The sequence below is a fragment of the Pipra filicauda genome, unplaced genomic scaffold (assembly GCF_003945595.2).
Source record: "Pipra filicauda isolate LSUMZ 115617 unplaced genomic scaffold, ASM394559v2 scaffold1_size10287979_pilon, whole genome shotgun sequence".
Classification (NCBI taxonomy): domain Eukaryota; kingdom Metazoa; phylum Chordata; class Aves; order Passeriformes; family Pipridae; genus Pipra; species Pipra filicauda.
In genome coordinates this window covers 9,414,862-9,429,479 of record NW_024104310.1, presented here as the reverse complement: position 1 = coordinate 9,429,479, position 14,618 = coordinate 9,414,862, and the positions used below count along the sequence as shown (strand labels likewise).

Here is a 14,618-nt window from a genome sequence, read left to right as displayed (position 1 = left end):
TTCCTTACAGCACTTTTCAATGAACAAAAGTAGGAGGTGATGAAAGAAGTTTGAACTTATTAATTTCAACTGCAGATACACATCAGTTCATTCAGTTGTTCTTAAAAATACCAGAGCTCACCATCCATTTTCTCCAAGATGAATGAATTCTATGGATTTAGAGTACAAAAGATAAAAAAAAGCAAGGGAATCTAAAACATTTGTCTCTAATTTGGCAATTCTATTGGATTCAAGACAACAATATGAGCTCAGAGGTTCTTTTTTATTATAGTCTGCAAGCATTTATCAATGTAATATTTGGTATTAAGCCTGCAAAACCTTGCACATTACTAATACCACCTTAAAATCATACGATGGTTTGAGTTGGAAGGGATCTTAAAGATCATCTTCCATAAGCAGAGACAGAAAATCTATCGCTTGTCAGAAAAGAAGCCACCAACTCCCATTGGGAATGATGTAAAATGATGGCACAGGCTTGCCTTTCCAGTAAAGGTCTAAAAAAACTGATTTAAAAATGCATTGGAGACTGGCACAAAGCTCTGAGTCACAGTGATACAGGCTGGAGGACTGAAAGATGCTGATCAAAATCTAAGGGTTTCCCTGCACAAGGAAACAGTGGAAATGGACCTTGGATACTGCTACCATTACTTTTAAAATGATGGCATTACCACGTTTCTCATGTGACCCCTCTAAATCCCAGATGACCAGGTGAATTTTTACTGCATTTTTTAAAAGAACTTTTGTTCCTAGAGTCACGTTTTGTCCCCTAAAGAGACAAAGAGAGGTGATAGCATTCAGGTGATAAACGTAACCATTTTAAAGTAATTTTTCTCTTACTCATATAATTTTCTCTTACTCTATAGAGATTTATCAGCCAGCTCTGACCTCAGAGCTACCCAAGGCATGAGGTAAGGCACTGGATTTATCAGGATTTCACATGTATTTATCTACAACAGAGGCACAGGAATATGAAAATCTAAATACCTGAATGCTCTCAAGAAGGCTAGTCAGAATTGCAACTAGCTAAAGATCAGCTATCCAAAATATGGGAAAAAACTACAGGTTGAAGAGAAACAACTTGGTAAGCACTGAGATGTTTAAGAATGAACTTAGAAGATTTTCACAGTCACACGCCTGGGATGAATGCATGTGGTTCTTCACATGACTCCACCCATTGACAGCAAGGGATGTTCGTGATGAAACCTGAGCATTTTCCATCCAGCTGACCTTGTCTGACTTTCAAACACTAATAAAAATATAGCACCATGATGTGATGCCTGCAGAGAGCAATATGGGATTATTAGTACATAAGATGAGATACAGAAATGATCTCCTACACCCAGAGACAGCAGAAGTGCCTCGTTACAAACAAGACTTCACCGTCTGTTAGGTCACACTTTTAATTGGGGCAAGAGATTGATTCTTGGGCTTGTGCTCTAAACTAATTTAACAATCTGTGTTATTTGGTTTCAAAACAAACCAGAATGACTCAGTATTCTCTGTTTCCTTTTGGAAACTAAGAGTCTTTGAGCAAATCTTATTTCTTCTCTTGTCAACAGGGTAAGGAGATCTTGGAGGTTTGTGCGTAGGTTCTTAGGAGTATTGAAACACCCTTCTGAACAGCCTTTCACCACACAGATCGTGTCATCATCAGTTAAAATTAAGAAGGCATACACTTTGTAGTGCCATTATTTCCATTTCTTGTCAACAGCGATATGATCACTTTTAAACACCACCACAACTGGCCTCATTTCAGGTACAGTTTAAAAGTGGATGGAAAAATACTCTCCTTATTCAAATGACAAGAATACCACTATGGCTCTGTGTTTCTGCCCCATAACAGACACGATTAAACCTCAAGCTGACAAGCAAGAGGAAATGCTTGCATTTGAAAGGGGGTGTAACATTTGCCTTCACAGCTCTTCATATGGAAGGCCATTTCATTCCTCTTATCTCCTTCTCATGTGTGGCATGGGAAAGCAACCTTTCCTATTCCTGTCTTTTCTCCTCAAATTTTAAGTGGAACACTCAATAAGTGTTAGGGTAAGGGGTGAAGAGGTATCAGGGCTTGTGTGACACAGTCTGGGTGATCATACAGGTATTTTATCACCTTTGCCATAAAGAGACTTGCTCAGTGGCTACTATACCAAGGACAGCCCTGGCTGTAGCATTCATTCTCCACTCAAAGGGCCTTTCTTGCTTTTTAAAATTTCCCCATATCCTTCTTCCCCATATGTTCTGAACTCCCCAGGAGGGAAGGATGCCCATTTTGGGATAACAAGACGTTTTTAGACTATGAAATTTGGTTAGTGACTACCTGTGTAGCAGTCACAGAACCAAGTAGGAAGGATAACAGGGAGCCAGCCATGGCTCGTGCAGAAGTGCTGTGGTACAGAATACATATTTCTCAGAGGTAGGGCACTATCCCATTGTCAGTGACTGGCAGAAGTCCCTCTATAGCCCTCACTATGTAATCTGAGCCCAGGGCCCGTTAAAACCCCCAACAGTGAGGAAATGCCCATAATCTTACAGATTTGGGTCCTCAAACCTGGTGCTTTTTTTTCAGGTGCCTACAAAAGAAACAAGCCTCTGTTTTGTAACATGCAGCGAACACTCTTTGTACTATATAATCAAACAGCAATGCGCTGAGAGTTTAAGTAGGCTGAAAGGGTTTATCACCCAACCACAGCAACAAATAATCAAGCCTCAGGCTGCAGGGTGTCTCCACAGCCCGACAGCAGCAGAGCAAAAACAGTTCCCTGGAGAAATGTATGTTTCTTGTTCCTGTTCTAGTGGAAAGCCCCTCTGGAACCTTAATTACTAGGGCAAAAATGCAAACAAAAAAATACCAATTCCCACTACAAAAATCCACCTACAGAACAATTTTGTTCCTGGGAAGGTGATGCATGGAAGCAGCAACTGTACAGGCTGTGGTAAGTTACCTATCTGGTGCTATGCATCATCATTTTGTACATTCTCTTTCATCCACCTTTATTTCCCTTTTCTGTCAAAACTCCGTACTAACTCAACCTCGCTGAGTATGAATAAGGAGGAAAACCCATGCCAAGGAGCCAATTTTTGGTGATGGTCAGTGCTGGGATGTGCTTGCACCCTCTGGCAGTGTCTATGGTTTGGAGGCTCATCACAGTCTGGGGACCAGAGGAGGTTCATTTGCTTTGAGACATGTGAACGTATCCAAATGCAGATGGGTTTCTCATCAGTGAAGCACATTTTATTCAAGAATAGAATTTAATAGAAGCCCTGCCTCCATTTCAGGGGGTGCTGTCTCAGAAAAACACTCTGGGAGAGTTTGCTTCAAACCTTTCTTCTTTCCTTTTTTTTTTTTTTTCCTGATGAGCCATAAACTGTTGACCTTTTCTGTAACACAAGGAGGTTGGTCGCTGGGCTTTTCTCTGCTAAAGTGCTAACATCTGCGTCTAACTATTAATTACCTGAGATTTTATTTTTTTTTCTTAGTCATTACTCTAATTCTTAATATCAAATCCTCCCCTCGGGGGACCATTCGTTATTATTATCGTTATACATGGTTTCTAAGGTGTCCACCCACATCACAACTGCTTTCTGGAAGAAAGAAGCATGTGGTAAGAACTGCTTTGCCTACACAAGAAAGGAACATTTCACATTAAAAAATGCCACGCAGTGACCAACATGGGTGAGCAAGTGGCAAATCCCCTGGGGAAATGATATGGTGTTGAGCTGCTGAAGTGGATTTCCTCCCACCAGCACAGCCAAGAGTCCTGCCTGAACTGCCTTCCCAGGCTGAGCTGCTTTCAACCTGTCACTGTTTGGAAGTGAGTGATGCTCAAATAGTGGCTTTGCTTAATGAAATGCTGGCTCTTTCTTTTTAAAGAGGTACAAAATGTATTCATAAGCAATAAGCTGGTATGTGATTTAACCACTATTTCGGTGATTTACAGAGTGTTTAATTCAGAAGATTATAAAAAGCAAGAAGCCAAACAGCTCCATCAGGGCTTGAGCCAAATGCCAGTAAACTCAGATGAAAAACTCCTCTCCACTTCAGAGGATGCAAGGTCAAGCTCCACGATCAAGCTACAAAATTTAATTATTCCTAGGGCCAGTTTTCTGTTGTCAAAATGCAACTGAAAAAGCACATGACATCATGAGGATGTTCTTACTTATAGGCTGGCATAAAAGCCACTACACTGTGCAGAAGTGCCTTAATTAACTATATGCACTATCTCAAAATGTGTTAAAACTATAGAATGATAATTATCAAAGAGGGAGGAGAGACAAGGAGGAGGAATAGCAGATCCTTCACGAACTGCAGAATACATTTTTCTACTTATTTAACAAATTTCACATTTTTATTTGGTTTTACATACCTTTTTTATTTTATTTATATTTCAACCTGTACAGATCATTATTGGGGGAAAATATTCAGCTCCTCTAAGTAAAATTGAATTAGCTGAAAACAGATTCTATTAAATACTGTACTTTTTCCTCTTAAAATAAAATGTGGGCACTAGTACGAGTTTATAAATATTAAAGAGTGAAAGTGTGTAGCACTCTCTACAATAATTATCACATTTTGCCTCTATTAGGTACAATTTCTCTTAAGAAATTTGCAGGTGGGGACATTGAGGCACAGGGGTTTTTTAATGCTACAGAGAAGGGACATAACAGGCCAGACCAAAATAAAATACAACAGTCTTGGTCAAATGGGCAGATGCCTGAAGTAGAGTCAGTTCCCTGATGTTCTTTTATCCATGATTTTAAATAAGAAAACACAATTTCCTTTTACTGTGAACGTGGAAATGGGAGCATGTGCAAGGGAAACCTTGTTGTCTTTTGAAATATTATACAATAGGATACATACAAAGCTGATTAAGTTTCCTCTAATTAACTTTAAAGTCCGGTTTTTTCCTGCCAGTGGCTTGCATAAAAGAAGGAGACAGGAAGAATAGTAAGAGCTCTGCAGAGACATCTATAGACATCACTTTGATAATTTACCCACAGTGAAGCACCGGCTCAGTTCCTCCCTCTGTTATCACTTCTGTGGATCTCCAGCACTTATTTGCACTCACTCCACTCATGGGACTTCTCTTGAAGTTACTGGAGCTCAGCGTGGGGGCCACGTGCAGGATTTTCCAGACCCTCTGCAGTGTAGGCAGGAAGAGCTGAACTCATCTCCATTGAGTGCTCCTACACTCTACTTACTCTGAGTACTACACGAATTTGGTAAGAAACATGGATTCTGCTTAGGAGTAACTATGTACAATTCCCTCCTTCTCACACACAAAACCAATGAGGAGTGGGAATAACTGCTGATTTTCTCACTGATCCTGGTAAGCCCATTTGGAAGTTCCCATCGATATGGCACAGCTGGATGTGCTAATGCCATGCTAGGAGCTCATATGAGGAGCCACCGCTTGGCTGTGTCCAGAAGGAAATGGTTCATGCAGAACTGGGTGACCACTAGGACATCTGAAGAAATGGGCTTTTTTTTATGCTAGGCTTTATTTTGGGGGATAGGAAGACAACTGTAAAAAAGTATAACATTTCTGCTGGTCACAGCAAAAAAATTAAATATAGAGGTACCCCCCTGGATATCAATCCAAAATTAGCTCTTGTTTAGGACCTGCAGTGTCAGATCAAATCAGTGGTCCAGCAGCACACACTGGTGTAAAATGACCTTAACAGAGGTGAGGGAAATCCTGCAATAAGGTTAGGGGAACACTCTGGTCAGTCCTGTCCTGATCACAGAAACCATGAGCAAACTAAGCTTTTTCCCTTATTTCAGTGAAGGATATGAATGACTAAATAATCCATATTGGACTCAGTAGGAGTAAGGTTATTAAAAACCAGAAGAGAATAAAACAATTTTCCATGCCCAGATTTCATAAGCAGGCTGTTGCCTGCATTGTACTGCTAAATTTTTAATTTTCCAAAGTTAGGAAGAATAATATTAGGAAATAACTGTATATGGTATTGGTGTTCCACTTTTCCCCAGTGCTTTGCAGGAGAGCTCCCTGTTCCACATCTGGACCTGCAGATGCTATCGCAGTACCTATAAATTACAGCTGGCTGGCAATTACAATTCAGCGAGTGAAACTGTGGGGTTGTGAGAAGAGCTTTGCAAAAATATTTATAATGGAGACAGCTGCAAGCAGTTATCGGCAGATATATCTGAAAAGCAGCAGCGTTCAGAGGGGAGCAGATGGGATAGGATGGAGGTGTTCATCCCAGGGAACGTGAGGCTGGTTCCACTAGATGGCACCCGGCGCCAGCATCGCGTTTTTGGATAAGCAGCGGGAGAAAAATGGGTGACACGAAGGAAAGCTGAACTGAACATAACCCCCTACACACCTTCGCCCAGGAAAATGAGAGCTGCGGATCTCAGCCGGCTCCCCCTGCGGAAACTATAAACCACGGGCCATTGAAAGCAGAAGGCAAATGTGTCAAACCAGTAGGGGGTTGTACCCTGAGTTTACCAAGAGACTGTGAGAAAGCTGAAATAACAACAAGGGAGATATTAAATCTGTGCAGTCTCTTTTTTCCACTCCTGGCTTATTTTAATTTTTAAATCAGATGTTTTGAGTCTACGTTATTGGCATCTATTAGTTGTCCTACAGAGAGACAAATTGTGCTGCTACCCTTATGTGGGAGTTTATTTCGACAACAGGTCTTATGGTAAAAATGTTGCAGTCCTGCATAAAATGCTGTTTGGGAACATATGTGCTAAGGACATGCCCAAACTGGCTTGTCAAATTTATTGAGAGCTCAAAGTGAAATCTGGAAAACATTGGTGTGAGCCCCTTTTGACTTCAGACAAGGTCTGAATCTGGAGAGCCTGCAGAACGCGGCAAAAATAATTAGAAATTTGCCTTTAAAAAACAATTTATGCTGGCAGATTAATGTCATGTTATTTAAAAAGTGATGCCACAGATTAGGTTAATTGGCTTCCTTATTAGTTAGCCTCAGCAGGGGTGTAGCAAGGGCATTAGTGGGTACAAATCCTAAATTGTTTGATGAGGCAGATCATAGCTGAGGATGAGGAACAGGGTAGAGATAGCACAGGGAAAGTCACACTGTCACAGGCTGTTTTCAGGAATGAGTGTCTGACGAGCAGGAGGGATACAGGGGAAGGGACTGAGTTTGTTCACCAGCAGTCACTGCTGAGCTGGAGGTATGCAAAGGGGCCAGGGGCACACTCTGACATGGTATAACGGTGGTGCCGACTTGCAGAAGAGGATTAATGCATGAAAAAATTTGTAAAAATGGCGAAGAGGTTGTTGCTCAGTGCAGAATTTTGCCACTCCTATTACTGTCAGGTGGAGACCAAGGATGCTGCTTGTGCATTGCAAATTTCACTGTGACCAAAGAACCTGGAATGTCAAACTGAATTGAATGTCAAACTTGTGCTGTGTCAGTGTGCTTGGTCCTGCCCTCAACAACCTTCCTCCACACGCATCCATCAGAGCAATATTCCCGTGTTAAATATGAAATAGGCGATGAAGAGATTTTTACCCCTTCATCCAGCAGAGGCTCTACTTTCAGATGATGTGTTTCACCACCTATTACATCATGTTCACCTGCTACACCTGTCCTCTGTCTTCATGTACCACTCTAAAACATAAGCAGAACTCCATAGGAACTCGAGTTCCAGGAACATGGTAACGTGCCACCCTTTCCACCACTCACGTGCACTTGAAAGATCAATGCAATTGTTACTGTACAATATGTTTTGCAATGCCTATGTATGTACCTAAAGCCTAAACTTTTTAAACCACAACTGCACCAACAAGAGGTGCAGTGATCCCTCCAACCCTTGTCCTGCTCGTGGTCTCCTGATCCATCATGCTGTGGGGATACCAATGCCTGACACATCAGTGTGCCTTCTGGTACCCTCTCACTTTCCAGATCTTGCTCTTGTGCTGGATACTTCTCCCCTGACTCACCCAACTCTCCAACTCCTTGCACCACTGCCCAACCAAACAAGAAGAGCAAGGGGAACCACAGCTGAGTGTGCAATACAGTTGACGCTGGGAGGAACAAGGAGCTGATTGTCAGGGACAAACAAAGATCATACAGTAGTAGAAGACTGCTGGACCACTGTATTGTTATTATTTTAGCATTTCTAATACATACTATGCATGATACTTCTATTTTTTTCCACCTTTGTTTTGTCTGGAATAGAACTGTGCTGTCAGTCAAATCTTTTTGCTCTTAGCAGGTTTGCTGGAGATACAAAGCTTATGTGCTCATACTGGGTCTTCATCCTGTTGCTGAACACCCTTTCAACCCACAAGCTACTTCTCAGATACATTGCCAGAGAGATGGAGTTTTCAAAAAGTAAATAAATTGAGTAAATTCATGGGAAAAAAATCCAAAATCAACTAACCAACCAAGTAACAAATAATCAAACCAAATCAAACAAAACAAACAAACAAAAAAAAACCCCCCAAACCAAACCAAACAGAACAAAACCTCCAAAAAAATAAAAGCAAAAACCAAAGACCAATTTGAGGCAGGGAAGGGAAGAGATGGAGGTCTAGAGCATGCCACATGAACGCTAGAGCTTTAACATGGTTAACTGTGATAAATCTCCTAATTCCCATGTTCCAGCCATATATGGAAACAATTTAACCTCAAGATCATGATTTTTTGTGGTGAGTCAATTACAAGCTGCAAGCTGGAGGGAAGCAGGCTGCACAAGCTCCAGGGCTCACAGATTTTAAATCATGTATGTCTCTAGTACACATTTTTTTGTACAAAGCATTATTTCCCTGTCACTAAGTAGAAGCCAAAGGAAGTTATTTTAGCTTTGTTGTTGTTTTTGCAGGGTTTTTTTTCTCATTGGGTTGCAGGTTTTTTGTGGGTTGGTTGATTGGTTGTTTTTTTTCCTGTTGGGTTTTGTGTGTGTGCACACGTGCATGTGCGTGTGTGTACAAGTGTTCTGAGACAAATCCTTGAGGAACACCTGAATGTAGCTAGTATTTTTATGATGAAAAAATGCTGAGAGATGTCTTTATACCTTGCCATTGTCTCTCTGTACTTCTCCATCATTAAACCCACTGGTTACTATATCAAAGAAACTGGATTCGAAAGAGGACAGGGGAATCAAAAATGTAGGTGTTGCAGTGTCTGACTTCGAAGACTTTTGCTCTTAAGACACCATACCTGTGTAAAAAACATCTAGTTCCCCTGAGGACCGCCCAGGGAAAAGGTTGCTGATCCACAGTACATAGGCACAGTGGGAGCTGCCTACAGAAAGCAATCGGAAACACTGGGCACACAGGCATGGCCAGGATCCTGCCTTCTCCCAGCGGCAAAGCCCTGGCCCATGGAGGCAGAAATCAACAGGACTTTAGGACATGATCCAGTGTTTTCCTAAATCAGAGACACAGTAATCCATTTAATACAGTGGTATGGGTGAGAGAGAGTGGATAGAAACTAAAAGGGGAGGTTCAGACTGGATACAAGGAGAAACCTTCTTCCCGTGAGACAGTCAGGCAGCAGGGAAGATTGCCCAGCGAGGCTGTGCAGTTCCCATCCCTGCCCGTTTTCAAAATCCATCTGGATAAAGCTCCCAGTAACCTGCTCTGAGCAGGAGGTTGGACCTTGGAAGAGTGCTTCCATCCTGAGTTATCTGGTAATCCTATGATCACCCTGTGCATAAACCAGGCAGATTTTTTTTAAGGTTTGCATATTTTGCCATATATGGCAAAGATCCAAAACATCTACTATCTGTTTAGCCATAATGTATAATAAGGGTAACTTAGTGAAGAACCTTAGCAAGTATTAAAACGATATTTTTACAACCACAGTCATGCACAACACTCTACAGAAATGGCAGAGCACAACTATATTGTCCCTTTTTACCATTTCTGCACAGCTATTGCCACTAAGATACTTAAAACACACAACCTGGCACAAGCCTCTTGGCTTTTAGCTTTGTATTTAACGACAATGAACTGAGGAATTTTGCCATGTAACTTATGCATTTCCACTGGTTCTGTGGAAATGTCACTCTGAAACACCATGTACCATCATATGCCTACATGTGACATTGGTATGGTGGCATCCCACTCCTGACCAGTTGGGCCAGTGCTTAAATTGTATGCTTGTTGTTTTTTTTTTTTTAAAGTATCTTTTAAGGGAGAAGAAGGTAGAAACTAAGGGCTAAATTCTAAAGAAACAAGACAGGTGAGAGGAGTGGTGAGGTGATGGAGTTGAAGCCACAGGTAGCCTGCAGCCCCATGAAGGTAAAGCATAGAAAGGGAGGATTTAGAAAACTGCAACAAATCAACGCTAAAGAATCAAAGAATCATAGAATAATAGAATGGCTTGGGTTGGAAGGGACCTTAAAGACCATCTAATCCCAATCCCCTGCCATGGACAGGGACACCTTCCATGAGACCCATGCTTAAAGACCCATCTAACCTGGCCCCTTGAACACTTCCATGGATGGGACATCCACAAATTCTCTGAGCAACACAACCCAGTGCCTCACCACCCTCCCAGGAATAATTTATTCCTAATATCTAATCTACTCTTTTTCAGCTTGAAGCCTTGTTTTATCACTCAATGTCTTTGTAGAAAGTCCTTCTCCATCTCACTTGCAGGCCCCCTTCAGACACTGAAAGGCTGCAATAAGGTCTCCCTGGAGCTTTCTCTTCTCCAGTGCTCTGATGAGTGGCCTACCATGGCTCTCAGCCAGATGCCACCTCATCTGTATTCCAGACAAAAACCTGAAATTTGGAATATGAAATTCATGTAGTCTGACTCTCTGGGGAAGCTGACCACTTCTGCTTCCAGACTTCGTCATCTTTTGCACAACACACAGCTCAGTGGATGCTGCAGCTGAAAGCCAGACCATTGCAAAGGGCTGTCACTGGAAACCATTTGTCACAATACATGTTGTTTTGCAGGATTCTTAACGGCTGAGTTTTAAAATAAAGACATTGAAAAGTTGCTTACCCATGAGGTATTTTGCTGAGGACATAATGCGCTGTATATGAATGCTGATACACCTGCAAAATGAAATTAAGAAAAAGACAACAAAAGAAAAAAGACATCAGTAATTGTCACCTCTGTTAATAGGGTTCTTTTTCTACAAAAATGATCTGGCATAAATGGCTGGGAAGCTCTTATAAACACTTCAAAATCTACAGCAAAAAAGAACAATACATTAATCCACTTAAAGCTCTTGCGTGTTCTTTTCATTTTGCACTTTATACAGTGTTTGGCAAATCGTATACACCCAGACGTTCGGTGTCGTTACCATGGCTACCAGGTCTTTGATTAAACTGGGGGCACATGGGCTCTGCAAAGGCTAAATATAGAACAGTCATTAATGAGGACACCTTGGTCAGCTGGAGACATTCTCCATCGTTATAACTAGACACAACAGGGATATAACATGTATTTTTTGCTTTATTCCCACATAAATGAAACAGGGAGTGATGCTAGCTGATCTCAGAGAGGGCTGTCAGACCCCTGTCAGTCAGCAAATAAAACTGTATCGACTCAGGGCATAAAGCTGACCTCGTGTTTCTGTGACCTGCTAAATTGCATGTTCATACCAATCTGTGCTCTTTGGGCCTTGGGGAGGAGCTGGTCAGCTTGCACAGCAGCTCAGCACAGAGGGGAGAGTTTATTACTTATTTTCTAAGTAGTAAATAATAACAGAGTCAATGTCAGCGATTTAAGAGTTGCTGATTTTCCCCCAGTGACAGAACAGTCTCTAACAGTGATCAGTGGTTGCCCAAGGTGGGCAATGCTGAGCAACACAGAAGTCAGGGCACTGGTGTGAAAGGTCTAAATATGAATCACTTTATACAAATTTATACAGGCAAGCACTTTTGCAATTCTATCCTGTTACTGTATGCTACTAAATAAATAAATCAATCTCCTAACAGACAAAGGAGAAACTTCTTGAATACTTGCTTCACCAATCAAGTTTGTCTGATCAAAATAATTTTTCCTAGGTTCCTATGTTTTTGCACAAGTATTTCTTTTTTTATGCAAAGAAACCATGAGATGAGATGTCCTGGATGATGCTGCCAGCCTCAGCAGGGGCCATCCCAAGCACTTCACCAGCATCACAAGTAAGCATGACTCACTACCCATCACTCTTGAGGGTAAGCCTGCACAGTGGTATCTATAACAGGCTTACAAGTTTTGGGGCCTCAGTAAAGAGATAAATAAACACAAGGCACATCATTCTGCAGATATTAAAACAAACTTCTCTGTTGCAATCTGAGTCCAAACACTAAATCCTCACACTTCTGCATTAGCTCCCTGAAAAACAGGTATAGAGGCGAAAGCATTGGATTTTTATGTAAGAAATGCAGAGACTGATGCCAGATTGATGTGATTCCCTTCTTCCCTGTGCAGTTCACTCCCTTTATTACAAGGACATCATGAGGTCACATCCCAAAATCCTATTTCCTTTTAGGCATTCAGGTCCATAAAGACTCCTCCCTCAAGGTGATTCTCTGGTGTGTTGATATCAGGGAAGGTCTAGGAATATAATAAAACAGGAATTCACTACAAGCTAGCATTTATTTTAGTACAAGTGTCCTTTTTAGATCCACCCGTTTCAGCTGATGTCAAATAAATTTTCTCATCCTCATTCAATCATATCAAAGAGCTCTTGAATCTTATAATGCTGATACCTGAGACCTGGCTGATGCATGTGGCCTTAGTGTTTATTCCAGCTTTGATGAAGTTCTAAAACCAATAAATTTCTTAAAGAAAAAGCACTGGAGGACTAAATTTGTCTACAGATCTGAAAAACCTGGTAATACATTGTCACTAAATGCTGAGCTACTTTTGTCTTCAAATATCCTGGCATTAGGATGTAGAATATATATGTATATCTGCAAAATGATGCAGATATATAAATTTTGATCTGAGGCCAGGACTGTTCAAGGTTATAAGCCAGGCTTTGTTGTTGGATATCAGAGACATAAGCCAGCCCCAAAAATGAGCATGAACAGATGCCTTCAGGTAAAAACAGAAAAATGTAGCAGGCTGGAGGCAAAAGAAACATCCAGGGAAGTTTTGAGCAAGACATCTGGTACAGAGTCCTATAGCCATGCTGGAGAGTTCAGAGCTGTCTCAGAGCCATTAATGGAGACAGGTAAAATATTTTGTTTGCTGAAATAGTTTAGGATTGAAAAAGTTGTGGGACACTCAGAGAACTCCTTTATTTTGTGGATGTCATTTGTCGTCATCTCTGGTCTTTGGCCAGACTCTAAAATATCTCACACCAGCTATGCTATAGCACAGTCTTCAGTTTTGCAGCTGGCAGAGTTCACTCACAGGAGCAACACTTTCTCAAATAAATCCCTAAAATCAGTAGGTTTGCTCATATAAACAAGAACTGCTTGTATGAGCAAAGATTTCAGGATCAGACATTTATTATTATTTCAGTTGTGAAGGACACAAGTGCATACAGCTCAAAAGTCCTTCTCAGCCTTACTATTTCAAACCTATTAGGAAAACACACTGCAAGCAACCCTCCTAAGCAGACAAGAATCCAAGAGAAACATAATTTATGTCCTTCTGAGAAACGAAATGGCTGCTTTCCTCTTAGATATGCAAACCAAACAAAGTTAATGCAAACCAGACAAAGTTAATTCAACCTTTTGAGAGGATGACTATGTCTGTTTAATATCGCAACTAAAATTTCTGCTGGGGTCAAGATGAACTGGGCTATTCACTTACCAGTAGGAAAACCCCACAACAGGGAAAAATGCAGGGAAGAGATGAGCATCTTCTGAAATTCAAAGCCAAGCCTCAGAGACTGGACAGTGCTTAAAAACTAGTATTCATTTAATTTAACCTATCTGTTTCTGAGGCGTGGCCAACAAAAATAAACAGTGGCCAACAGTATTAACTCTCCGTGTTGCCCTTCTCTATCAAAGGATGTGGTAAAAACCACTGCGCTGATTTGATGCTCTTATCCCTGATTTTTGGCTGGATCCCAGAAGCATACAAGTCCTCTCAGTGCAGAGGCATATTTGAGGATAGCAGAGTTTTTGGCGATGTTTTTGTTCTGTAGCTCGGTGTGCCAAGTCACCCCAACCAGCACAAGTTAGAACAGGTTCAAGATGGCTCTGGAGGGCTCCAGGTATTACCAAAATTGGGTCACAGAAGCTCCCACACCAGCTGTCACCAACAAGTGCTGTAAAAGTCATTACACTAAAACCACGGTGCCAGAAACACTCCCACTGGGCTTCTTATCCCAGGTCACAGCACAGATCTTGTTTGCTTTCAGTCTGCATCATTCTCTGCAACAGGTGCATGTTTACACTGAAAGAATAAAGGGTCTGAGAGATAGGTCTATCTGTTCCCACTGAAGTCTTGGAAAGGCAATTATCTCTCTAAATTTCAGAAGAACACAGAACTAATTGCATATGACAACACCTTTCTGTGAAGCCACTGACCTCGTTTTATGCAACCAACAGAAGAAACCTGGACCTGACCAGATGACAGCACAAATGGAAACACTGCAGCACACAGAGCAGCACGAGAAGAGCATCTGCTTCTCCCATGCCACCAAATTCCAAAATAATAAGGAAATGTTGGTTCCAACAAGATACAGAAATAACATGGAAGAAGAAATT

General features: G+C 41.4%; 1 protein-coding gene across 4 annotated transcripts in view; it reads right to left on the bottom strand.

Annotated features, from left to right (window-relative positions):
• Positions 1-14,618, bottom strand: part of DPP6 (dipeptidyl peptidase like 6) — a 547,732-nt gene that overhangs the window by 108,026 nt on the left and 425,088 nt on the right. For all 4 annotated transcript variants that reach the window (XM_027727817.2, XM_027727819.2, XM_027727815.2 and 1 more), the window contains exon 6: positions 10,963-11,015. In XM_027727817.2, the coding sequence (XP_027583618.1) occupies positions 10,963-11,015 (53 nt within the window). The remainder of the gene's footprint in view (positions 1-10,962; positions 11,016-14,618) is intronic.